The following is a 26,847-nucleotide window of genomic DNA, read 5'->3' on the forward strand; positions in this document are numbered from 1 at the left end:
TTTTCAGAATGCTAATTCCATGTTTTATTTCCTCATACCACATTTAGTTCATCTGCCTTTTTACATCCTGATTTACACAAGCAAACTGCAAATGAAAAAACAGGCATTCTTTAATCCTCCAAAATACACGTATGAAACATAGCACAAACCCTAGTATTTATACATACACAGGCTTAGCTGAAGCAGCTTTATCGCGATTTGTTAAAATTAGCATTACAGTTTAAGTGTTTAGGCCTATAAAGGTTTGCATCATCTACTATACATAGTTATTTCAGAAGCAGTTAGGACTTAACTAATTGGGGAAAAAAACCTTTAACAGAATGCACTAATGACAATTGTGTAAACTTAAATTATTTACAATTAAACATGTAGGGTCCTAATTCACAAAACTTAGTGCACATCATGATTCATTTATGATTTTCACAGAGAAGATAAGCATTATGTAGAATATTCCCTTGGTAAAATCTAGAATGGTTTTTGGAAGAAGGTCAATATGCTTACTGGAAACCAGAGAAAGAGTAACAGAACAAAAACTTCAGAAACTGCATTTGGTTTGAAAATTTAAGTAGATAGCAGCAATCTGAATCCCCATGGGCCACAACACAAGGGCGGGTGCCATTGCTGACATTACTCTTGGTGTGTACAGGAGGACAAACAATTCTGCCCTTTAAAAAACAAACAAAATCACTTTCCCTAATCACCACAGGTGAACTAGGGATACCAGTCTCCTAATGCCTAAATCAGAAAATTTAAAGAAAAAAAAGTACCTTCAGTTCAATGGACTTTATTTAGAGGTGAAAGCTTGAGGGAGGGTGACCAACCTGTTAACTATTCCAATTATAAAAGAAACAACATAGATTACCCTTGAAGCATTTCAATGGATTCGATAGTGATTTTAACTATACAACAAAGGAGACGACTCAGAGAATTCACAAGGCCACCTGTTTTTAAAATGAAGTGATAAATTTCAGTGAATCAGGTCCCTGGTAAAGGCTTTAAAAAAACCAAAAATTTACAGTAAACGCCTTCAACTCTGGAATGCAGGTATAGTACAGTCACCAGTACGTTACATTTACAAAACTGTTTAGTCAGTAGGTATTCCAGAGTAAGAAAATGTACAAGCCAGTTCACAGTGACTTTAGATACAAGGTTATTAAAATACGTTGTTAATCATAAAAATACTTTACTATGTACACGTACACTGTATAAACTCTAGATTTACCTACTGAAGGGAAGCCTCTAAATCCATTTCGGGCTGAGCGGCCCAAGACACAGGGCTGTTCTGGAACTTGGTCTTCATACCACTCACGGGCAGAGCATCACGCGGTCATTTTTCAATAAAACAGCAATGTGTTTTTCCTTCTACAGAATGTCAGTTGGACGGGTCCGTTTTACTTCCACTGTATTTCACTTTCCTAAACGCTGGTCCAAGTAACTCCGGGCACTCACACAATTCGTCTGCAATTTGGTTACACTTTAAGATGAGGCTATAGTTCATTTCATCAGTGATTACACTGTCTCGCTTATAGTCAGGATGGTTGGAGATAAACTCTCTCATCCATCTGGCAACTGTCATTAGTTCTCCTAGGGGAAAAAAATTAAGACAACATAAGTTAAGAGAAGTGTTTTTGTTTTGTTTTGTAACTTGCCACTTAGTGACCAGCATAAACACAATCCTGAAGAAAAATCAGTATGACCTTCTGGTGTACCCACCAGAGGGTGGGGAGAAAGGTTTTCCAGAAGAATTACTCCAGGGGAAGAATTTTAGGTTGCAGGCAGGTAACTAGAAACACATCCGTCCCAAGGTTAGATGCACTCAGTTGGGGACACAGCCACCTCTTCAGAAATGGGGAGCCACTAGCATGTCACAAAGACGAGGACTAGAGCTAACGCTGCCTGCTGTGTGACAGACAAGCTGGGGAGTGAGCAGATCGAAGTTCTCAGGCAAGGGGACATTTCCTTTTTATTCTGTCTATACGAGAAGATGGTCTTAACTAGGGTGGTAATCATTTCACAATATATGTAAATCAAGCCGTCATGCTGTGTACCTTAAACTCACACAGGGATCCATGTCCATTATTCCTCAAAAAAAACTGGAAAGAAATCAAAAAAGGGAACGAACACATGTACTGGAGCACATGTCCTCCTGTTGAGCTGAAGAGCTGCGACTGATGCAGGCACTGTAGGGTATGGAGTTCCCAGAACTTTGATCTTTGATCAAAGAGGTGAAAAAAATAAGGAATAGTTAAGAATGAAGGGAGAGATTGGCAGATACACCATCTTTGGAGGGTGTATCCTTTGAGACTCCAGGAAGTTTATGGAAGCCTCAAGTGAAATGTAGATGACATTGTTACTCTTATTCACAGCTGACAGTTCCCTTGTGCTGGGCCCTTGGTAGGCATGGTTGGTCAATGTGATCTCAAAACAAAAAAGAGGATTCTGGGGTGCTCACTGTATGCAAGGTGGCTGAAGAAGCAGACATCGTGGCTGTCACTTATTTAACCTAGAGTTACTTAGCCCTATAGAGCTGTTGATGATGATGTCCAACAAATACAGCTTCCCATAAATGACTAAAAGGCAATTTAGATACTGTATTTCATTGTCCAAGATGCCATCAACTTAAAGATGCAGCACTGCTTTATGAACTGGTAAGACAAAAAAGTTCTTATAATTAAAATGTCAATGATTATAAGGTGTCTCCTACTGCAGAGACCTCAATGTGAAAAATACACTGATAAAATATGGTATATTTGAAAAGACTACATTAAGAAACAATATTGTAAGATTGTGAGATTCTGCCTCCATTAAGATTTCAAACAAAAGCAAAGGATACCATACCAGATGCTCTCTTCTTAATTAGCTTTAAGTAGTTCAGAATACTACATCTAGTGTCCACATCCACCTCCATGTTTTCAAGGTAAGAGTTCAGAATCGGGATCAGCCCAGGAAACACACCCTCCTAGGAGAAGCGGGACACATAATTAGTGCCCAGTCCACTGGTGCAGGTGGTGAGGTGCAATGGGCAGGGCCTCTACCTTCCCGTTGATGATGGTGTCTATGCTCATCAGGGTGTAGTCCTCCGTGGTCAGTTCCGAGGTGTTCTGGGCCTTCCCGTAGCCATCCACCACAGTGTTCCCACCTGCCAGATGAAAGGATGGAGGAGCTTTAGGGGCTTGTGAAAGCCTAGAGTGAGTGACCCTGGGGTGCCTGGCTGGCTCAGTAGGGTCAACATCCGACTCTTGATTTTAGCGCAGGTCATGATCTCAGGGTTCATGGGATCGAGCCCCGTGTTGGGACTCTGTGCTAACAGCCCAGGGCCAGCTTGGGATTCTCTCTCCCCCTCTGTTTGCCCCTCCCTGGCTGGCACGTGCCTACACCACTTCTCTCAAGATAAACACTTAGAAAATAAAAATAAAATGAGTGACCCTAGAAATCCAAGAGAATGAATACCTTTGCAAATATCTTTCCTGAAATAAAACATTCCCCGCAAGACAGCATCTCGTTTCTGTGCAACTTTCATGTTTTCATCAACCTAAGGGAGAAAAATAATCATGGCTACATCAGAACATTCTCCATCCAACAGAGAAGGTGTGGTGCCTTCCTTGCTTTTGCAATTAAGACTCACCCCCTCAGAATTCTACTTTCACTTCAATGCTTACTGGTTGGAACAAGAGACTTCACTTTTTTGTAGGGCCTGGGTCATTCCAACACAGATTAGTATGTGCTTTTTAGTAAGAATGAGAAAACTTTAAGAGAAGTTTACTTTAAAAAAAAAAATCACAACAAAAACTTACATTCACATAGGCTGTCTGCATTTCAAAATACCTTTGTGACTGAACCTTGTAAGAAATCTGTGGAGGGCAGGTGGTGGGTTCTCTTCACCCAGCAGTGACTCACACAAGATGCCAGGGTTACAAAAAGCAAAGAACCCAGAGAACTTCTGGCTCAGTGCTATGCCTTCCCTACCACTAGGGTTTTGCTTTCCTCACTGGTGAGGAAAGGAAAAGAGTTGATAGGTAGTCAGATCTGGAATAAGATTAGTCCTCTAAGAACAGAGGGTCACCAGTATGTTTAGAACCTCTCTAAGAAGAGAGGGTCCAATCCGGTAGTTCTGGCCACATCAACTATTCATGAGCCCCAATATTTTTTTTAAGAAGTACATACCCAGAAGACTGCTAGGTCATGTGGTATGCCCAGGCCACACACACGACCTGTTAAATCGGAGCTTTTAACTATGGATCCCGAGTATTAGTGTCTTTATTTTCTATCAAAGCATCGGTGACACATAATGTTATGTTAGTTTCCAGTGTACAACACAGTGATTCAACAACTGTTGTGCTGTGTTCACTGCAAGTATAGCTCCCGTCTGTCACCATATGATACTATTACAGTATCATTGACTATATTCCCTATGCTTCTATCTTTCATCCCGGTGACTTATCCCATAACTGGAGCCTATACCTCCCCCTGTCCTTCCCCATTTACTCACTTCCCCACTCCCTCCCCTTTGGCAACCATCAGTTTGTTCTCTGTATTTATGGGTCTGTTTTTTGTTCATTTTTCTTTTTTAGATTCCACACAGAAGTGAAATCATAAGGTATTTGTCTTTCTCTGATTTAGGGATAATACTCTCTAGGTCCATCCACATTGTTGCAAATGGCAAGACCTCATTCTTTTTTATGGCTGAGCAATATTCCATTGTATATGTATATACCACATCTTTAATCCATCTATTGACGGGCACTTGAATTGCATCTGTATCTTGGCTACTGTAAATAATACTGCAATAAACATAGTAGGGGTATGTATCTTTTTGAATTAATATTTTCATGTTCTTTGGGTAAATACCCAACAGTTGAATTAACTGAATCATATGGTAATTCTATTTTTAATTTTTTGAGGAACCTCCATACTGTTTTTCCATAGTGGCTGCACCAATTTGCATTCCCACCAAGAGTGCACAAGGGTTCCTTTTTCTCCACATCCTTGCCAACATTGTTATTTCTTGTCTTTTTAATTCTAGCCATTTGACAGGTGTAAAGTGGTATCTCATTGTGGTTTTGAGCTGTATTTCCCTGACAATTAGTGATGCTGAAGAATTTTTCATGTCTGTTGGCCATCTGTATGTCTTCTTTGGAAAGATGTCTATTCAGGTCCTCTGTCCATTTTTTAATCAGATAGATTTGAAGTGGGTGTTTTTTTTTTTCTTTTTGGTGAAGTTTTTTTTTTTTTTCTTTTTAAGTTTATTTATCTTGAAAGAGAGCAAGGAAGAGCGCACGCAAGCAGGAGAGGCAGGGTGAGAGGGAGAGAGAGAGAACCCCAAGCAGGCTCTGCACTGTCAGCACAGAGCCTGATGTGGGGCTCGATCCCATGAACTGTGAGATCACAACCTAAGCAAAAAATCAAGAGTCAGACACTTAACCGACTGAGCCACCCAGGCACCCCTCTTTTGGTGAGATTTTTAAATATATTTTGGATATTAAACCCTTATCACATATATCACTTGCAGATATATTCCCCTATTCAGTAGGTTGCCTTTTTGTTTTGCTGATGATTTTTTTTTTTCTATGCAAAAGCTTTTTATTTTGAGGTAGTCCCAATAATTGTCTTTGGCTTTTCTTTGCCAGAGGAGACAAATCTAGACAAATATTGCTAACAGTACATGTCAAAGATGGATACTTATGCTTTCTTCTGAGTTTTATGGTTTCAGGTCTCACATTTAGGTCTTTAATCCTTGTTGAGCTGATTTTTGTGTATGGGGTAAGAAAGTCCAGTTTTCCCAACACCGTTTGTTGAGAAGACTGCCTTTTCCTGTATATTCTTGTCTCCTTTTTTGTCATAGATTGCATAAGAATGGGTTTATTTTGGACCTCTCTATTCTGTTCCTATATGTCACCTATATGTCTATTTTTGGGCCAGTATACCTTACTGTTTCAATTACACTAGCTTTGTAGTATGTCATCTTGGAATCTGGGATTGTGTTACCTCCAGCTTTGCTTTCTCAAGACTGCTTTGGCTATTTGGGGGAACTTGTTTTGTTTTTGTTTTTTTTTTTTGGTTTGGTTTGGTTCCATACAATTCTAGGGTTATTCTAGTTCTATGAAAAATACTGTTGGTATTTTGATAGGGGTTTATTGAATCTGCAGGTTGCTATGGGTAGTAGAGATATTTTAACAATATTCTTCCAGTCCATAAGCCTGGTATGTCTTTCCATTTCTTAGTGTCATCTTCAATTTCTTCCATCAAGAGTGTAGGTTTTTCACCTCCTTGGCTAAGTTTATTTCTAGGTATTTTTTTTTTTTTTTTTTGGTTTAACTGAATATAAAATTGTTTTCTTTCTGCTACTTGGTTATTAGTGTATAGAAATGCAACAGACTTTGTATCCTGCAGCTTTACTGAAATCATTTATTATTTCATATAGGTTTTTCTGGTGGGCTCTTTAGAGTTTTCTACATAGTATCATGTCATCTGCAAATAATGAGTTTTACTTATTCATTACCAATTCAAATGCCTTTGATTTCTTTTTCTTGTCAACTATTAGGACTAGGAGGACTTCCAGGACTATGTTAACTAGGTCTTGTTCCTGATCTTAGAAGAAAAGCTCTCAATTTTTCATCACCAACCAAGATATTAGCTGTGGATTTTCCATACATGGCCTTTACTATGTTGAGGTATGTTCGCCCTCAACCCACTTTACTGGGAGTGTTCATGAATGGATGTTGAATTTTGTCCAATGTTTTTTTTCCTGCATCTACTAAAATAATGATTTTTATTGTTCTCTGTTAATGTGTTCTATCACATTAATTTGCAACTACTGAACCAGCCTGCATCCCCAGAATAAATCTCACTTGACTGTGGTGAATGATCCTTTCAATACATTGTTGAATATAATTTGCTAATATTTTGTTGAGAACTTTCGGATTTTGTTCATCAAAAGGTATGAGCCTACAGTATCTTCACCTGGTTTTGATAGTATAATGTATTTGGAAGCTCTCCTTCCTCTTCTATTTTTTGGAACAGTTTGAGGAGAACAAGTATGAACTCTTCCTTAAATGTTTGGTAGAATTCACCTGTAAATCCATCTGGTCCTGGACTTCTGAGTTTTTGTATTACCAATTCAACGTCATTAGTAGTATTTGGTCTGTTCACATTTTCTAGCTCTTCCTGATAGAGTTTTGGAAGATTCTGTTTCTAGGAATGTATCCCATTTCTTCTTGGTTGTCCAATTTGTTGGCATGTAATTTTCTGTAGTAGTCTCTCATAGTCCTTTCTGTGATGTCAGCTGTTACTTCTCATTTTCTATTTTACTTACTTGTGTCCTTTTTCTTGAGGAATCTAAAGGTGTTTAAATTTCATTTATTTTTTCGAAGAACCAGTTCTTGTTTCATTGATCTTTTCTATTTTTTTAGTGTCCATTTATTTCTGCTCTGCTCCTTCCTCCTTCTAACTTTGGGCTTCGTTCTCCTTTTTTCTAGGCCATTTAGATGTAAGGCTCTTTGAAATTTTTGTTTCTTGAGGTAGGCCTGCCTGCATTGCTGTGAATTTCCTTCTTAGAACTGCTTTTTCACTCTGTCCCCCAAATTTGGACCATTGTGTAATTTCATTTTCATTTGTCTCCACGTACAAAAACATCTTTATTGTCAATTCTTTATTTTTCCAATGACTTTTTAAGACCCTTAAAGTAGAGCTTTTAAAGTAGTACTTTATTTCCCATAATGAAATTTTAGGAGAATCTTAACATGTACAAGTTAAAGGGTCTTGTTGAACTAGGATGGGTAGTGCCAAGTCTTTGATTACTGAGCCTGTCTCCCATACTCAATTTCCATTGTCATGTTTAAGACACATGACCTTCTGAATAATCTAGACACTTCTAGAAACATATCCAAATAACAGTCTAAAATTCCATCATGGCTACGAATGGGTTTTCTTTTCTAAAATTTTTTCTTAGCCTTGATCAAAGTTCACAAAGGACTATTTTAATTTTTGCTTTTCTGAATTTCTCTTACAAGTATACTGTACTACTGCACCTCAGATTCTCAGTTTGACTGCTTAGGTTTACTTTAGTCTTTTATTCTCATTCTCTGATCATATGGCCTGTCAGTTATTGAGTAACAGACAAGGCACTCTAAGTGATTTACCTCCATGAATCCCACATGTTCTTACAACACATGTAGCCCACTTCTACACGTGCAAATGGAGGCACGGTGATGGTAGCACCTTTGCTCAGCTTAAAAAGCCAGTAAGGAATACAAGTGATTTATGAATTTAATGCTCATAATGCAGCCATATCAGAGACACCACACTACAGTGCCTTTAAATTCTTTTATGCTCCTTAAGAAATGTCTGCTATAGTTAAAGGAATAACAACAACAACAACAACAACAACAAAAATCTAACATTATCTTGGAAGAATACAGAAAACTGCTTTCTCTATTTCATTTAATACTTCTCAAATTTTGTTATTAGTTTCTTATTTCTGCTATCTCTTTAAAGGTCATTACCTAGCCCTTTGTTTTCCACACTTGTCCTTGTTTTAGGTAGGCAAACACCCCTACACCATTATGCTGTTACCTTCTATCATCTGTTTTAGCTTTTTAGTAGAATAGTCTATTCAAATTTGTTTTTATCTTACTTTCATCATTTTATGTTCTCTGGGCTATACTGTCTTACCACTCTCAAGGTGGTTAGTCCCACCCCAAATTTTTGTTCATTAGCACTGGGAAGTTCTTCGTTCTCCCATCCTTTTAAACTAGCAGGTTAGAAGTAAAAAATCTTCTATACTATTAGTTTTTCTTGCTTTGTTATGAAATTCTCTAAATATCAAGCATTAAAGGATACCTACTATAAATCTCCTTCCACTTTCCCCTCAGTTGGTAAGAGTTCTGGCATGCTTTTAGCTCTAATAATCTATTGAGGAATAGCCTGGATTTTGAAGTTTGGGAAGAGAACTGTTTTCTTTACCTCTGTGGATTCTGTGAACTTTTCTCCATCTCTTAGCATTTGATGTTGTAGATGAGGAAGGAGATCAACTAGTTTCTTTTCCTCTTGGTAGCTATCCAATCTGAATTCTCTCTCCTGTTCAAATGGTTGATGTCCTTCTTTAGGATTCAGAAATTCCTAGATTTGGGTTCTTTAAATAGTTGTTTCACCCTTAATGGACTCTTTCAGTCAGAGAAATTTCTATTTCTCTGATTACTGGATCCCATTTTTTATACAGATCATCTCTCCTAAAGTATTACAAACATTCAACTTTCCAGATCAATTCTCCATGTTTCAGTTTTTCCATAATTTCCGTTTCTCTGTCATTCTGAGATAAATCTCAATTTGGTTTCCCAAATCATTAACTTGGATCTTCAGTAACATGGGCTCTACTGGTGAATATATGAAGTTTTAAAAGTGTAGCTTTTTTTAAGAACTCTTCTCCAAATTCTCTCTGGTCCATACTCTTGTTTATTTTACACATATGACTCTTCTCTAGAATTTTTTCAAGGGCACTAATTAGCATTTAAGAATTCTTCCGTTTTTCTTTAATTAACTAGTTCATGGAGGAGAAGGCATTCTGTAAACCCAGCTGGGCCCTTTAAGGCTATTAAAAGTTACCCATTTTCTATGGACTTTCAGACATCTATTCATACTTGTTAACAAAGGCTTAGGCGGGTAGCTTACAGGGAATTTTCCTTATATGGGCTGATCCCTCTTGGCAGGGACACCCATATGGGCAAATGGACTCACACAATTCTGTGGCTTACTTTTGGCCTGGGCATTAAGAGCAGGCAGAGATAGGCTGATGGCCAAACTTCCCTCAGGGTGTGTGGGCGGGACAAGTCCCACCTGATGGAGGGAGTAGGCAGTGAGGTGGGAGCAGATGCTGAGTTAGGCATTTATTTCTTCCTTCCATGCTTGCTCTGACAGGGATGCTATCCTTCTCCTTTCTCTGGAAATAAAACCTCAGCAGACCCCTCACTGGGCCCAACCACCTTTCCCAGACACTTTCTGTGGCCAGAGACCAAGTGGCCCCAGAACCAAAGGTCTCTAGTTAGTTAGCTGCTGCCTCATGGCCTGAAATTGTTCCAAGGCTTTGCTGGGAAACTGCTTCCAGAGAGCTCCTTTTTTGGTTTTGTTGGGCTGAAGCTGATTAACTATTAGTTGTTTTTCTGATAGTCCCATCTACATTGTCCAGAAACACCTCCAGAGTGATTCCACCGACATGACCCTTCCCTGCAGTTATATATTCCCCTCTCAGTTTTAATATGGTCACCAAAGTGGCATTTGGGGGAAAATGAAATCAATATGTGGATTCTAACTATCACCCTGAATTGAAAGCCTCTATAAAAGTGGTTATTCAAAAGCAACCCCAAATCTCTTTCAAATGGGCAAAGGAGCTAGTGTTAGCACTTCGTTTTCAAGGAATCTCCACCAGTGCAGTACCAAAATCTACAGCCTAAGCTTAGGTTTAAAAGGAAAAGAGAATAGGGTGGAGGGAGAAGCATCTTATTCTAAATGGTGAAAATTTGAAATAAGGTCAGATTTAAAATATTATATGTAAACGAGCCACAGATAATAATCCATAGATACCTAGACTGATCACTACCCTCAAACACATTCTTACCTTTGATAGTGGAATGAGAAAATCCAGTTTGTATGAAAGGATCACTCTTGTAAGCAGCACCACAAATACCACATATGCAGAGTTCTCAAAGTCTGTTAACTGAACCTAGACAAGCAGGAACCCAGAAAAGTTATGGACCAACCACACAAACATGCTCTTCCCTACAGGCCCCTCCTCAGATCATGTCATTCCCAAGCCAGCTCCGACTTCCCCCACCCAGGGCTTGAGGCCCTCTGCCCACAATCTCTTCTCAGAAATCAATCCACCTTAGCTTTTAGACCTGCTTTTATCAAGCACAAACTTGATTTGAATGTCCTTCCAAGAACCTTTGAGAAGAGCATCAGAAGGGTGATGGGCAGAGGACGGGTATATTTAAGTCACTTCCTGCCCATGTGTATCTTACCTCCATGGGTCGGAATTCTACTCTCCATCCAATGTCAGAGTTTGGAGGAGGGGGCTTAAATCTCATTGTCTGCCAATTTGTGGACTGAATGTTCTATATAAAATCAAACAAACGGAAAATAAAACCAATTTTCCATATGTCCAGTAAAATATTAAGATGGTTTGGTCTTTATTAAGGGATGATTATTCACTGTTAATAGCAAGTACTCTTTAATTTACAAATACAAAAAGGTACCATTTGAGATTTTCTTGGTGTGTGACCTGTTAGGTAAACAAACATTTAACAAAAGTTGGGTGATATGCTGGCAGCACAGAAATAACTGAAGCCATCTTTTCATGTGTCATGTTTGAATTTTTCACGTTTATGCAAGCAAGAGAAAATATTGAAAAAAATGCAGAACCAGAGATATAACCAGTCAGAATCCTAAAATAGGGTACTTTAAACCAATTTAAAATTTCTTAATTCTTTACTGCACTAGATAATGAAAGGCATAGGACATTTCTCCTATTACTAGCTGTACACAGGTACAGAAAATGTCCTCCATCTTGGTTAGTGAAGTGAAATGCATTTAAAACAGAGGAGATGGGGTGCCTGGATGGCTCGTTCAGTTAAGCATCGGACTTCGGCTCAGGTCGTGATCTCGCGGTTCAATAGTTCGAGCCCCATGTCAGGCTCTGTGCTGACAGCTCAGATCCTAGAGCCTGCTTCAGATCCTGTGCATGTGCGTGTGTGTGTCTCTCTCTCTCTGCCCCTCACCTGCTCACACTCTGTCTCTCTCCCAAAAACAAACAAACATTAAAAAACAAAATTAGAGGAGATACCTCAAAATGGTCCGATTCATTGGCATCATCCAAGTGTATTTTCTCTTCGAATAGAGTCAGTGGGTCTCTGATGAAGAGATGAGCGACATGCTGGGCCAGGAGATGATCAATGCCTGTCAAGAGATTACACAGGACTCCCATCAAAGCTGTAGGCTCCACCGTGTCTAAGTCCAGTCAGGAGACAGGACAGCTCAGCAGGTGTGAAGAGAGGGCATTGAGAAGCTTAGGAAATGGCTGGTTAGTTCGGTCTCTGTATGTCACCCACGGTTTTATTCTACAGACCCTGAGCACATGCCAGAGTTTTATTTGCTACTTACACAATACCTGGTTGGGGCACTGGTGTGGACCTAGATACAGACCTCCAAAGTAAGTTAATTTGCTAAAAGCTAAGAAGATCTCAGAATTAGAAACTTGAAACTTTAGGAACAGGCAGCCAAATAAGACAAGTTCTAGACTTCACACCAGGAACAGAAACCAGACCAGGGGTCGGCAAAGAGTTGTAAAGAATTTTGAAGAACTAAAGGTGTACGATCAAATCTGGAGAACACGAGTGGCTACTCACCTTCCTGCAGCAGCTGTTCGTAGATTTCTTTATCAATTGTCAAGTCAATGTCATTGTATTTCTCCCCACACTCAGATAAGTAACTGTCTATTGAATCATATCGGGATTTACTGATCCTATAGCTATTGTTCTTCAGTGGCTAAAATTGAAAAAAATATAAATGAATGCCATAGAAAATAACCTCTGGAAATAAACTAATGCCCCAAATAGTTCTACTAAAATGATTTTTTATATATAACAGTTACATACAAATGTCCAACCTTAAGATCCTCAAATAAGTTAATCCTGAGAAGTTATTACGGAAAATTACGTTTTTAACAACTTTGGAAGTAATTTAAGTAGCTGTTCTGATAGGATTTAAATATACTTTTTTTTCTTTTAATTCTTCCTAAGCTAAGAAAATAAATGCAAAGTTTAGAAGCAAACCCATTAATGTAAAACGAAGCTATTAAGATCATTTCTCCTTTACAGTTTCTCTCTCCTTCGGCAACCTGCTGAACAATGTACGAACGCTCACAGCAAGACGAGAGCAGTGGTATTGCAGTCCTGGTGGAGGACATCCAGGGTGCTCGAGACAGCTTTACAAATCATGCCCCGGTCCCAGTTCTGGAGATACTGGTGTATTAGATCGAAAATGGGCCTGGGGGACTAGTTTTAATCATGTCCATAGGTGGTTCTGATGCACACTCCAGCTTGGGAGAGGTGCACAGTCATATAAAACAAGAGGCACTGACCTACGCTTATTAGGCAAACCTAACCCCTTTCAATGCGGCAAAATAATCTTTGACAACAGATTCCACGGCAGAAATCTTCATATACAAAACATTCATGTAGCACCAAAAAGCCTTCTGGTAGTAGCAGCCCATCAGCACGGACTTCCAAAATATAGAAAAATAGCACTACTAGTTTTAGAAGAGGATGAAACAAATACAGATTTCAACAAGTGATGAAACCTCCTCACCCAAACCAAATCGTGTTTCCCACGTATTCACCCAACACAAACACTAGGACATCAAAGACAGGTTGATAACCTGTCAATTTCTTCCCATATGTGACTAACCCACTCAAGACAAAAATTTAAGGGAGACTTTCAAAATGGCAAGTAGTTACAATAACCCCATTTTACCTGCTTGATTTAAAAGGCTATTAAGGAAAATCACTCCCACCTCCAGTCCTCTCTCCTCCCGAGTTCTATCATCTACAGATGCAGAAATCACTCCCCAGCGACAATCAATGTCTGACACATAGCCTCGGTAAAAAGGAGACGCAGCACTCAAAGCCATCTAAAAACAAACAAGAGTCAGCACCTGCAGGTTCAAAGTGTCACATACAAGCTGAGAAAAGCACCATGCAGTTATCTCTGGTCTAGAACAATCAGTTTATGCACCCCCTATGGAGTTATACTCCATCTGTCTGTACCTGCCTTCTCACAGTCAAAGACACCAAAAGAGACTCAAGTTCTTGGATTTGATGCATTTTATTTTAATTTTTTTAAAATGTTTTTATTTATTTTTGAGACAGAGAGAGACAGAGCATGAGCAGGGGAGGGGCAGAGAGAGAGAGGGAGACACAGAATCCGAAGCAGGCTCCAGGCTCTGAACTGTCAGCACAGAGCCTGATGCGGGGCTCAAACTCACTGACCGTGAGACCATGACCTGAGCCGAAGTCGGAACCCTAACCGACTGAGCCACCCAGGCGCTCCGGATTTGATGCATTTTAAATCATCCCCTCTCTCACATGAGAATGTGAAGGATGGGAGGGGGAAACGGCTGCAATCAAACTTAACACTTTAACCCTCAAATGTCTTACTAGCAACAGTAAACTCTTACAGCTTAGAGTCTTAGTCCATTAGCTCTGAATGTATATTATTTATGTCAGTTCATTTCTGAATGAAGTCTTACGTGAACTTCAATAGCACATGGTCAGCAAATTCTGCACAAGCACCCTCTAGACAAAGAAGCGTTTAAAGTAAAATGTCATTTCTACTTACGACAATTGGACAGATGGTGGCCAGCTGATCATAAAGGTATCTAGCCTCAGATATGCTGCAGGCTTGGAACGTTACCTGTTTAAGAATTGCAAGTTATTAACAACAACAAATCATGAACATCCTTCCCAAAGATTACTCTGACAAGGAAGATGGCTGGAGAAGGGACCACAGTTACTCCATTGCTAATAACATTTAATACAGAATGTTTTTAAAAAGTTGTCATGGTTGAATTTTGCCAAAATATGGTATTTCATCATGTTCACAACTAATATAAACAACCATTTCCTAAGTTAAGTAAGATTAAAATGTCAGGAAAAAAAAGTAAGACACTCGAGAAATAATGAGTTCAGCAAGGCATTTCCTCTTGTGCTGGCTCATTTCCCTCTATAGCTTCCCATTCACTTCAGTTATAGCTGAAGGGTTATATAAATTTGGGTACAAAAGGGTGGGTTTCAAAGTTCCCTGGCAGCAGTATAAAGTACAGCTTGGAACAGGACATAACTAGAGGAAGAGAGAGTTAGTTAAAATACTGCAACTAACCCGGAAGAACCAAGCACGGCTGGTGCAAGGGGCACACCCAAGTCCAAACAGCCCCTGGGGGCCAGTGGGGTACAGATAACAAAAGTGTAACTCGAGTTTTGGCTTGGGTGTTCCTACGACAGACAGTGAGCAGAGGCACCAAGACACGATGGGCGTAAAAGGCCAGGAGCAGATAAAGAAGCCCTTTAAAGAGGTGGGTCTCCCAGGGCTGATGCCCAGAAGAAAAGTCTGGGGGTGGAGAAACAGGGAGAAGGCTCAGGTCAAGTTCTGAAGATGGAGAGGGAGCCCACGTAAGAGGGGCAAGCAGAACACTTAAGAGTAAGGCAGAGAAAAAACATCACATGACTGATCAGCACAAATCTAAAAACAATTACCCGAAAGAAACCAAAAAGGTTCTGCCTGCCTTGGGGTGAGGAGCAGTGGAAGGAAGGGACTGGGAACACAAATCATGACTGTGTTAGCACATCCGTATAAACTGCCAAATGGGAACAGCTTTCATGTCCTCTGTTATTTAACAATGAAAATTTTGAATTTCGTGTTGGTACAGGAGGTGATTTATGAGCTTAATCCTTGAGGAAGCAGCTGAGCGAATATGTTTATTGTTATAATCCCAACCAGGTATTTCCCATAGTTCTAGCCAGGTCTCAGAGGAACTTCTGTTCGAGACTCACAGCCTACCTGCAGAATTCTATTCACGTCAGGGTGGTAACTAATTACAGAAAATAATTATTTAGACAACTTGCTGTAATTTCTGTTAATGATTCAATGCTGTATTTTAATTCAAATGTACTGGCAATTAATCAGTCACTACAAACTAATTCATCATAGACATCAAGGAATAAGCGTATCAAAGGTTAAAATAAAGATTAAGAGGGACTGGTAATTAGGTCACTCTTAACCAAAACAAGGGCAGTTTCTGCAATGTGGTGGGAACTCAGGAATCACCTTGTGCAAGGGAAGTATAAAATGGCAAGTGAGAAAACAGAAGACAGTAAGCTGAGTATTTAGACACTTCTGAGCTGGGAATCCCCACGAAAATGTGAGTTCTCTGAGGGCAGGGATGGGCCTTGCTGTTCTCTATTCCAAATGTGAAGTAAAGTGACACTTACCTGGTGCTTAATAAGCATTTGTTAAATGAATTCGTGTATCTTGAAGGAAAGAGGGTGCTAAAGAGGAGACTACGGGGGAGTAAAGAAGTTTTATTTTCATAAAATGGTGAGATACTTAAAAAATAGGGACTCTAGAGGCCACATTCAGATGGACGGAGATTAAAAATACCTCAATGTTCCCCAAGTGTTTTGACTGCTGAATTCTTCTGAATATGCATCCCTTAGTTTGTTTAGCTCCTTTTTTGTTACTCTTGAGGTACAGTAGTGTGTGTCTGTTATTTCTATCTTTAAATAGATACAATCTAAGTGTTTTCTCTCCAGTTTTTTGACTGGCTTCTCTTAGACAGCCTGGTATATACTAGGCAACTCATAGGGAAATCTAGGGGTAAAGTATCCTTAAGAAAATTAGCACCTGGAAATCAATAGTTAAGTTACAACAGTGAAGTGACTTAGTTATTCTAAATCTATTTAGTAACTGGCTTCAGTACTCTAGAGCTATTTTCAAATCAAACAGGACTATGGTTAATGGCTTTAGTGGGGAAAGGAAAACAAAGAGTTCTTATGCCTTAAAGTATGAATATTCAGTTTTGGCTTCTGGTGTCCTTTTAAAGTATCATATAGGAGGAGAAGAAATGTCACTAGGAAACAGAGGGGTAAAAAAGAGAAAGTATGAAAAACAGATGTTGGAAACCTGAATCTCTAAAATTTATCTAGAACCCAGTTTTGAAGCCACCTGATTTTCTTAGAGGGGGAAAACCTAGCACAATGTACACCAACTTATTAAATGATTCCTGAAAAATCTTGACTCCCAAAGAATCAAGAATCTGAATGTGGTTAAATGATTTTTTTGTTTTGTACAATTAAGTCGTCATTAACCTTTAAAAATTACTTTAAAACTTTTTCTGCTTTACTTTGCTAAGTTGTTTCTACTTTTCCACTTGAGAGATACAAAACAGGGTTTTCTGTGGGGAGGTATGGAATTCATCTTATTTCCCATACACTATACATGACCTGTGCTAACGACTTTTTAAGTGGAGTATTCAAAGTACGGTTTTGGACATGCCATCGAGAAAAAAGAAACCTTAATCCTAAATCCACAACAAAGCTTAAATTGGACGGAAAAGTGCATCTGCAGGCAATAAAAATGTTACTACCCACCATTAGAGCACATTTACTTGTATAGTAGTACAAGGGAAAGACCATCCTGGTGGAAAGAAGTAATTGTGCTATCCCTGGCAAGGCTCCTTGGTTTCATATTAAACCAAGAAAAGGCAATCAGTACTCCCATTGCACTGACACAACTTTAAAGCCATGCACTAAACCCTAGATCTTAATGGTGCTCTTAAAAAAAAAAAAAAAAAAAAAAAAAAAAAAATACTGGTAATTAAGACAGGAAAGCAGGTACACAGGCCAAAGTCAAAAGCTCCCTTTATGAAATGTAACCATTTGTAAAGAAACCTACTGGCCTATATTTGTTTGGAAGACACACTTTATACTACCTATGTAAGCCAGGAAAATCAGAAAAAAAAAATTATGGTCATGTAGACACATTTAGCATAGAACAATGGGACTCTGGCATTCAATTTTCATTATCCATAGTTGTAAAAATAAGCACATCGGAGCTATATGTGCAAGAAGGTGCATGGCTATGCTGCAGCTGTTCAAGATGATGGGAATTCTGTGCTTTTGGCCTCTGGGTGCTAAGCAGGCAGAGTGGAGGCCCAGTGACCTCAGAAGGGGGCCGGGCTTTGCACCCTTCCAGGCCTCTAAGGACACCATTTCTAATCTTCAAGTAATCAGAACTGGATACAATCTCCTTAGACAGTAACAAGTAGCCTCTATTTTTATTTGAAATTTTCAATTTGTGCAACTCCTAACTCCTGTTCTAACATGATTTTAAGCAAATGAAGGGTTATTAAAACCAGCACTTCTGTTGACAAAAACAATGAAGTAAATACTAGCTTAGAGTCAGACCCAGAAGGGGCCTTAATATAAATCTTCCTGTTAACGGATAAGAAAACCAAGACCAAAAGAAGTGAAGGGAGCTCCCCAAATACCTGAGGAGTAACAACTGAGACCCTAGTGCAGGCCCACATGCTGCCTGATAGGTTCTGTGCCCTCCCGCCCAGGTCCTTGGGCACAATGCCTGTGCCAAGGGCATCCACCATCTCATTAGATCCACAGAAAGTTTTAATCAAGTAAACACAGAAAGGCTACCCTACCCCGTGTGACTTAGCCTGGGGCAAGACACACACAGGTGGCTAAACAGTTCTTTTTACACCACTAGATGGCCTTGCCCGAATATGAAAATTTCAAGTCCAGACAGTCCTTCCCTTGGATCACAAAATCTCTGGAGTGCATCCAGAGTTCATTTTCACAAACAGATCTGAATGATGTTACAAGCTCTAAGCCAGACCATCCATCACTAGAAAAGATTAGAGACTCATCATGGAATACTTCACACTGTAAATTAATTAACAATTAATTATATTTGCTGTAAACTGGAGATTCTGTCAATTCCCCATCAAGATAGCTACTAATGAATTTACTAAAATCACTAGTCTTCAGAAAGGCACACTTGGCTTTCAGTTCAACTTGATTAAAATGTTAACATTTTTAAATGCACATTTATAAAAAAAAAAAAAAAAAGTTAGTAAACAGAAAGGGACAAGGGCACACTGCCTCTCTGTATACTTGAAGCCATACCTGAAGACAGCAATTACCCATCCCAAATCCCATGGCATCCATGTAAATATGATCAGGCTTGGAAGCCCTTGCTGCCTCCTCATCCTCAGGAAATGTTTCCATAAATGGAGATGGTGTATTCTTGTCCTTAAATACTGTATTATTAAATTAAAAATAAAAAAAGGGAAATGGGTGAGATTCCAGGATGAAACAACAATTCCACAGCTGTCTCTCTCCCACGCTATCGCCTCACTCTGGACTTACTTGGTACATTGATGACAACCTTTTCTCCTCTCCTGTGTCGGATATTTCTTGTCAGGGTACTAAAACAGACAACCAAACGTCAAGAATCGGTTACCTAAGAACATCATGTACAAGAAGAATTTGATCCTATACAAATAAACAGAACGAAACCCTCCCTCAAACTAATTCTCTGAGGCAATCCTACTGAATATTTATGTGGATCAAGATACTTGAAGGGAATGTTCTGTAAGAAGGCTCTGCGGTCACACCACTTTTTCCGCCTCTTGCTCGAGAATGCCGTTCTCTTCCCCGTTCAACCCTGGGTTCCCCAGTTCCCTGTAACTTACCAGATCAAATTCAAGTGTCTGGGGTATGCCATGGTCTGGTCTCACTGTATGTTACCGTTCCCCGTGTTAACTACAAAGACGCCAAACTTTAGTACTCACTATCCCTAGGCATCTCTGGAGCCCCAATACCTTGGTACTGCCCTACCCAAACTGCAACATTAATACTTCTCCTCTAGACCCAGAGTGTCTAATCCAGAAGCCACCTGGTCCACTGTGGCTACTGTGCACTTGAAATGTGGCTAGTCCTAAGTAAAATATGGTGTAAAGATAATATACACACCGAATTTGGAAGACTTACTACAAAAATAAAGAGGTCTTACCAATAACTTTAAAATATTGGTTACATGTTGAAATAATTTTGGATAATTAAAGAAAAAATAAAGTCCATCTTTTTTACTTTTTTCACGTGGCTATTAGAAAATTTAAAATTATATCTGGGGCTGACAGTATGATTCTAGCAGACAGTGGTGATACAGCCTCAGCATGCAGGCCACCTCTTTCACGTGCCTGCTGTGATCCCCTCAGTCAGAAGCATCCTCTTTTCTCCAAGGAGGGTCTCTGGTGCATCTACCTTTTCTTGCAGCCGAGTATCTCTATTTTCCCCTTGGCACAATATAACACTTGAAATTGGGAATTATGTCTATAAATATGTTTTCCCCAAAATCTCTGCATATAGCAGATGTGCAGACCTGTTAAAGGAGTGAATGCTGACAAGTCCCGTGGTTCCTGCCTATAGGTGAGGAGCCTAGGTTTAGGCTGTCAGAGGAAACTCAAGGTACAAAGCAAGATCTGACGAGTGTGGGCCCTGAAGCAACTTAAAACCCAGGAATGAAACTACAAACAGACCTACAAGTTAATAGAGCAGAAGGTACAGAGTTGTACATATTTTGCCTCATTCTGAAGGTATACTGAGTGAGAGTAGATCACTTAGTTATTTCTACCTTTTCTGTCCCTCTCTAAGAGAAAACTTCCCCCAACAGGCATTTAAGGAACTAGGATTGAAAAGAACCTGCACATTAAAGAAGACAGTGACTTTAATGTGGATCAAGATATTCTGATGGAATGTTCTCTCAGCAGGCTCTGCAGTAACACCACTTCCTCTGCCTCTTGCTCGAGAATGCTGTCACACACTAAAGAAGCGAATCGCTTTAAGATGACTTGGAAAATGGGCAAGTCAGCCGGGTTCTGAGCAGCATCAAACAACCAACCAAATGCACATATGCCCGCTGGCTTCTCTGGTTAGTTACAAGAGGAGCCTGAACTCTTAACTGCGACAAGGATTCTGGGAAGGAGCACCTTACTCCTAGAAGGCAGTGGTAAGAGTGAGGCACATCTGCATTCATTCGCAGAGCCATACTCACCTGAAGCGGGGATGCTTGTTTATGGCTTCATCAGGAAAGAAGAGGGACTTGGAAGCTCCTCCTTCGAGCGGATTGGGTTTAAACTCTGGCAGCGTGAACCCAGGACAGCCTAATCTACAACAAATCAAAGAACTAAGTAGGCAGGATTTGTCTTCAAAAGTTAACGGTATCTCACCATCACCACACCTGTTAAGAACCACACCTCTCCATGTTCCCCACTAAGGAAAGTCAGCACACGGATACCATGTAAATACTGTGCTTTACAAACACCCCCTTGGCACTTGGTCTTCTTCAGCATCATCTTTTGTGATTGCAGCCCTTTAGTGACTGTATTAGAGACCTTTCATCCACCTGTGATCTCTACAGAGCTTATTCACCTCCACCCATCTCTTCACTTAATAGCAAGGACCAACAGCACAGAAGTCCCTAGGCTACATCATATCAACTGTCATGGGTTATGGGTTCCCCCTACACAGTTTCTGAGATGTCTTCCTTTACTAGCTCTTATGTCTCGGATTGTCTTTTGACCCCTGCACACCACCACCACCCCCAACCTGTTGATAAGCTTTGTTCAAATATCGTAGGGCTCTCATGTTTTTTGCCTCTCCAGGTCACCTCACAAGTCCATCAAGATTAGGTAGTGTCTAGGGGAGCCTTTGTGGCTCAGGTAATGATCTCACGGTTCGTGGGTTTGAGCCCCGCGTCGGGCTCTGTGCTGACAGCTCGGAGCCTGGAGCCTGCTTCAGATTCTATTTGTCTTTCTCTCTGCTCCTGTCCTGCTCACACTCTGTGTCTCTCAAAAATAAACATTAAAAAATTAAAAAAAAAAAAAAAAAAAAAAAAAGATTAGGTAGTGTCTCTACAGGTGCCCCCATCCACCCCTGAGATCTCCCTCTGATGTCTGAAACCCAACCTTATTATCTTACTTGACCCAAAGAAGAGCTTTAATTCCAACGCAAAAATGAAGCTCTGTATTTATCCCTAGAGGTAAAGCTCAAATTCCACATCAACTGCAGTGACGCCACCAGTTCCTCAGGTTAAGAAATTTAAGGTCATAGTTAAGTGTGCTGCTCTGAGAGAGGACAAAGACTGACAGTTCGTAAAGGCAAAACAAGGCAGGCTCTTGTCAGGGCTTTAGATCAGTGGTAGGAAACTTTTGGCCTTAGAGCCAAGACTAGCCCATGCCTTATTTTCAGCCCCTACCTTTTATAAAATAAAGTACCTGTTGGCTGCCCACATCCGCCTTGTGAACAACAATTGAATTTGCTGATCTTATCTGGGAAACAGTTTCCAGCTTTCATGAGGGTTCCTGAGAATTCTTGCACCTATGTGCATTCTCTACTATGAGCCTGCAAACTCAGGAAAACTCCTCTGTAAGAGTGGCAAACTTCAATCTTGGGGATTCTTAGCCAACCAGAATTAGACTGAATGGAAAGGACAAGGAGAATGTGTCTGGCAGGACAAGGCAATCAGAACTCAGATCTTCAGACTCCTATAGCACTGCTTTTCTTCCAGACCAGCTCCATCCATGAAAACTCTATGCCACAATAGGAATGTTTAATGTATGTCTGCACTGTCCAATACCCGTGTGTCCCACGCATGTGGCTAGTGAGCACCTGACTTGAAGCTAGTGTGACTGAGGAACTAAATTTTCCATTTCAGTTGGCTTAAATTTAAAAATTCACTTGGCCACTGTTTGGGCTTCGAGATCCATGAGATTTTGCCTCTTTACAGAAAGAAAAATCACACTATTTACACTTAAGAAACCAAGTACTCCTTTCTCTCTTGACCCCAAAAGAAAACTTTCCTTATCATTCACTACGGATATAAGGTGATCCTTCTACAACTAAATAATAATTGTTTCGTTTACAAATCCAAAAATGCCCTATCAAAAAATGTATGATGAAGCTTTTTTTAAAAAAAATCCATTTTTGGAAGAAAACTTATTCTTCTGTCCCAACTCTCCCTTTATAACTCCTACTGCTTTTGGGATAACAACTCAAATTCTCAGTTAACCTCATCTGGCCCCGCCAACTACGTGCCCAGGTTCCCCTTCACCTGCAGCACCCCGGTCCCACCGGCTAGCCTTCTTTTGGTTCTCTCAAGGCTCCGTGCTTTCCCCATTCATCCTGAGACGTCTACCCACTCTGCTCCCTCTTCCTAGGCCATCCTGCCCCTCCGTACTCCCAATTCCCAACAGGGCTTTGGACTTCATTCCAATCATCAGCAACCCCCGCCCCCAGCAGAGTCCACCCAACAACCTCGTCCCAGTCTCTGTTCTGTGTCTTTTCCTCACGGCACTGCCTCGACTTTATGTTCAGTGGATCTGTAGGGATTTGATCACTCAGTCTCCACACAGGTAAAGACTCTGCTGTTTGCATTTATGACTGCATCCCCACACTGCATGGGTCTGGCACGGAGCAGGCACTCAAGTATCTGAGTGATGGGCACAGTCATGATTTTTCACCTCCTCAAAAATCTAGGGCAAAGGACCATGCCAACTCTCTTCCAAGCAAACCCGTCCACCCTCCTTCAGCTGGGGATTTTCTTTTGGCAGGGAAAGAGGAGTGGCCTGCATAATGGCACGAAGGAATCACAGAAAACAAGACGTCCAAGTTGTTTAAATAGAGTTTCAACTATTTCTATGTTAAGATGGAGATTTTTTACAAAGAAAATTCCTATTCAGCATCCTTCCGAGACCAGTGATAAGATTCAGAATGCCTATGTTCGTTATACTTTTATCAGGAAAAAAAGGGAGGGTATAAAGATAGTTCTAAGTGTTCCAGTCCAAGGAAACCAATCCCCAAACAAAGCTCTTTTGAACTTTGAGGAGGTAAGCACACTTTGCCACAACCTGACAGATATCTAGCATAGATGAACCAGATTGACAATTTGGTAGAACTGCATTCCTATGCAGAACTCCTGGGTTTAATTTTACGCTATTTATACACCTCCTTCTATGCTAGGAATATAGCTTCACCGTTTATTATTCACTTTACTCGATATTTACTTTTATGAGCTTTCAGCCACAACTAGATTTGAAGACAAACTGTAAATTGCCTTTTCATCACAACACTCAAACATGGCCTGATGACCCCCTCATTCATAGTTAAGATGGATCAATAGTGGACCAGAAGCACTGATGCCAGCCCTCCAACAGGTGACCCTCCAATCACCACCAATACCACCATTCGCTAGTGGGTACACAGGTTTGGGGAAGCGACTGTCAGAGTCGAGTGAGAAGGGCACATGATAATCATCAGAGACTCTGCTACTCTTTACGGGGTCAGAACTGCGTGGCAGACACGCTGCTCCTACCAGCCGGGCCAGGGCTGGACTCTGCCACAAGGCTATCAGTCACGGTGGTCCCCACAGTCATGCCCACTGAGGCCAGACCAATGCTCTCACCACAATGCTCTGGGCCACCGACCACCAACTGGAACTGGCATGCAATTTTTGCCTGCACCTCTCACGTTACAGATTCTATCAAAGTATGAACTGTCTGTAAAGTATGAGAACTGTACAGTCAAATGCTTGGGTCATGATTTGCTTTTTATAACCTGAAGCTCTGAACTATCTGCTGGGGCATGTTAATATAGGAACTAACCTGGGAAATGAAGTTATTGTGCAAAGAGCCTGATTTTCTCCTAATAAAGAGGTTGCCTCCTTCCGGCGTTTTCTCATGTTGTCTTCAACTGTGTTGAACTCGGACATTGTTCCTCCGTACGGTTGTCCAGGTGTGCCTTCAATCATGTAACTGCCATACTCTGGTCTCCACAGGGTAGGATGGCTACAGAGGAGGGAAAATTCCATTCCATCATATTTTACTGCTGTCTACTCAATTTTTAGAAGTTTTTAAAAAGTCAATTCAAAAAACTTAGAAACCATTCAGTATAAATGAAGCTAAGAACTCCTTCACAGTTCCCAAAGGCTGGTAATTCTCCAGAGCTCTTTAACCATGTAAGGGTTATAAGTATTGGACCCAAAATATTTTTAAGTAACTGAGAACCACACACAGGGCAATCACTGTCCAAGACAAGCTAGTCCACTTTGTGACAAAGGAGAGGAAGCCTTTGGCCTTAAGGGCTCTTTCAGTTCAATGCTAGACTCCAAACTCAAATGCTGCCTCCCAAAATCGAGTGAGCAGAAAACTGAACTGGAAAGTACATGCCCCTTCACCTCTTTGCCTACTTAAGGAAATACTGCAAAAACATCCCGCCAGCCAAACACCCTCCTCTGTAAGCTCAATCTGGCACCATGGTTCGTGATCTCAGTAACGCTTTGTCAATGGTTTGTTGTTTTTGTTTTTTCTTTTACCTTTATTAATATTAAACAGGTTTTATATTGAGCTCATAGTTCTAAGTGCTTTATAATACGTTAAGATATTAATGTCCACACCCTACATGGAAAGTATTATTATCCCTACTTTACAGGTGAGGAAACTAAGGCACAGAGAAATAACTTGTGCAAGGTTGCACCCAGCTATGAAGTAGGGGAGCCAGGATTTGAATCCAGACAACTTGGGAGGACCAGAACCTGTGCCCTCAACTACTATGCCACCCTGTCTCCTATACATCTGAGGAAAGATTCTATTTTAATAGTTCTATCAGTTTCAGAAACACTGTAACAATCCTTCAGTTTATCAGCTTACTTTGGGTTTGTCCTTTCCCCCTTTTCTTGTAGAGTTTCAAGAACTTCTTCTCCAGACAGGACCAACTGGACTCTCTTATTTTCATGATCAAAAGACACCAACATGTATTCCACCTATTGAAAGTAAAAGAGAGATTAACCTTCTTCCAGATTCAGGTTCAGTGTGACCTTTAGGAGAAGGCAGGAAAATCAAGGTTGGAAAGGGCCCACAGTAACTAGAGACCGTCACATCTGCTTACACTGCACACAATGAGTGTTCTTTTGCATAATATGAAAACCTGGAGAAACTCGTCAGTCAACAGTGGCACTGTTTGAGGACAAGAACTTTTTCCCTAATTATTTCTTTCTCCTGCTCTATTTAATATGCTAAACAAAGGTCAAGATGCCCATTTTCACAGACTGCACTTCAAAAGAAGTACTTCAAAGCTAAGATTCTGTAAATCTCAGTTACACAAAGAAGCTGCATTTTAAAATTTATTTCCTCAAATGGCTTACTGAAGGTAAGTAGTTACCTGGGCATTCTAATCATGGTAGATTAATAACCTGCCAGTGGATAAGGATAAATGGAACTGTAAGCCCCACTATTGGAGAGTTAATTCATAATCATAAACACACCAATATGGAGAGGTTATTTTAGGAGTTTCAACAATTTACTTTTGGTTTCTCATGAGTAACTTAAGACAACTTGCCCACTCTGAAACCATACAAAATTTACAGTGTAAGGTGCACTACTGCATTGATAACACCACCTGGTGGAATTCTGATAAAAATCAGGAGTTAAATACCAAAGTAGGTCTTTTCTGGGTGGAGTACAAATAGAACATGCTTTTGTTTTCCTGAAAACACATGCTTTAAATTATGATAGTTAGTATAAATAGTGAAGACTATGAATCACGATTTATGGTTGAAATAAAACATTACCTGTATATAAGTGAAAAGGTATGGAATCAGATCATATAGGCAAACACTTGAGAATACCCTCTGCACAAGATACCAGAACAGAGAAAAGGTAGGAAACTGGTGCCCACAAAGCATACTCAGTCAGCAGATGTATTTTGTTTGACTTATTAAAAAAAAAAAAAAAAAAAAAAAAGGAAGCAACAATACATCCACTATCTCCACTATCTACCTGACATTTGACATGCAAATCCAGATTTCCAGCCTTAAAAACAAATGTCCAGGGGCACCTAGGTGGCTCAGTCGGTTAAACACTTCAGCTCAGGTCTTGAGTGATCTCAGGGTTCCTGGGTCCACGCTGACAATGCAGAGCCTGCTTGGGATTCTCCCTAACCCCCCACTCCCACCCTGGGGCCCCTTTCACGCATGCATGTGTGTGCGTGTGCGTGCTCTCTCTCTCTCCGCCCCACCCCCCCCCCCCAAATAAGCTCAAAATTTTTTTTTAATTTAAAAAAACAAAAACTCCACAAATGCCCAAAAGCCCAGTATTGCCCTTTTGAAGGGCAGGGTATGAGCTGCTCTCCTCGGAGGGCCATGCTCTGGTCTGCAGTGGCCTATTCTCTTTACTTA

The 26,847-nt window shown here is 40.4% G+C and overlaps 1 protein-coding gene across 10 annotated transcripts in view; it reads right to left on the reverse strand.

Annotated features, from left to right (window-relative positions):
- GCLC (glutamate-cysteine ligase catalytic subunit) overlaps nt 1-26,847 on the reverse strand; it is a 59,038-nt gene continuing 32,191 nt past the window's right edge. For 5 of the 10 annotated variants that reach the window (XM_042986570.1, XM_042986568.1, XM_042986575.1 and 2 more), the window contains 15 exons: nt 25,322-25,434; nt 24,278-24,460; nt 20,671-20,784; nt 18,984-19,042; nt 18,741-18,874; nt 14,386-14,460; nt 13,562-13,678; nt 12,396-12,534; nt 11,834-11,946; nt 11,013-11,105; nt 10,610-10,714; nt 3,451-3,532; nt 3,036-3,139; nt 2,839-2,959; nt 1-1,584 (listed from right to left, as the gene is read on the reverse strand). In XM_042986570.1, coding sequence (XP_042842504.1) covers nt 1,373-1,584; nt 2,839-2,959; nt 3,036-3,139; nt 3,451-3,532; nt 10,610-10,714; nt 11,013-11,105; nt 11,834-11,946; nt 12,396-12,534; nt 13,562-13,678; nt 14,386-14,460; nt 18,741-18,874; nt 18,984-19,042; nt 20,671-20,784; nt 24,278-24,460; nt 25,322-25,434 — 1,764 coding nt within the window. In that variant the 3' untranslated portion in view covers nt 1-1,372. The remainder of the gene's footprint in view (nt 1,585-2,838; nt 2,960-3,035; nt 3,140-3,450; nt 3,533-10,609; nt 10,715-11,012; nt 11,106-11,833; nt 11,947-12,395; nt 12,535-13,561; nt 13,679-14,385; nt 14,461-18,740; nt 18,875-18,983; nt 19,043-20,670; nt 20,785-24,277; nt 24,461-25,321; nt 25,435-26,847) is intronic. The other 5 variants (XR_006217691.1, XR_006217690.1, XR_006217689.1 and 2 more) reach the window with 5 other exon arrangements.

This window comes from Panthera tigris, chromosome B2 (assembly GCF_018350195.1).
Source record: "Panthera tigris isolate Pti1 chromosome B2, P.tigris_Pti1_mat1.1, whole genome shotgun sequence".
Classification (NCBI taxonomy): domain Eukaryota; kingdom Metazoa; phylum Chordata; class Mammalia; order Carnivora; family Felidae; genus Panthera; species Panthera tigris.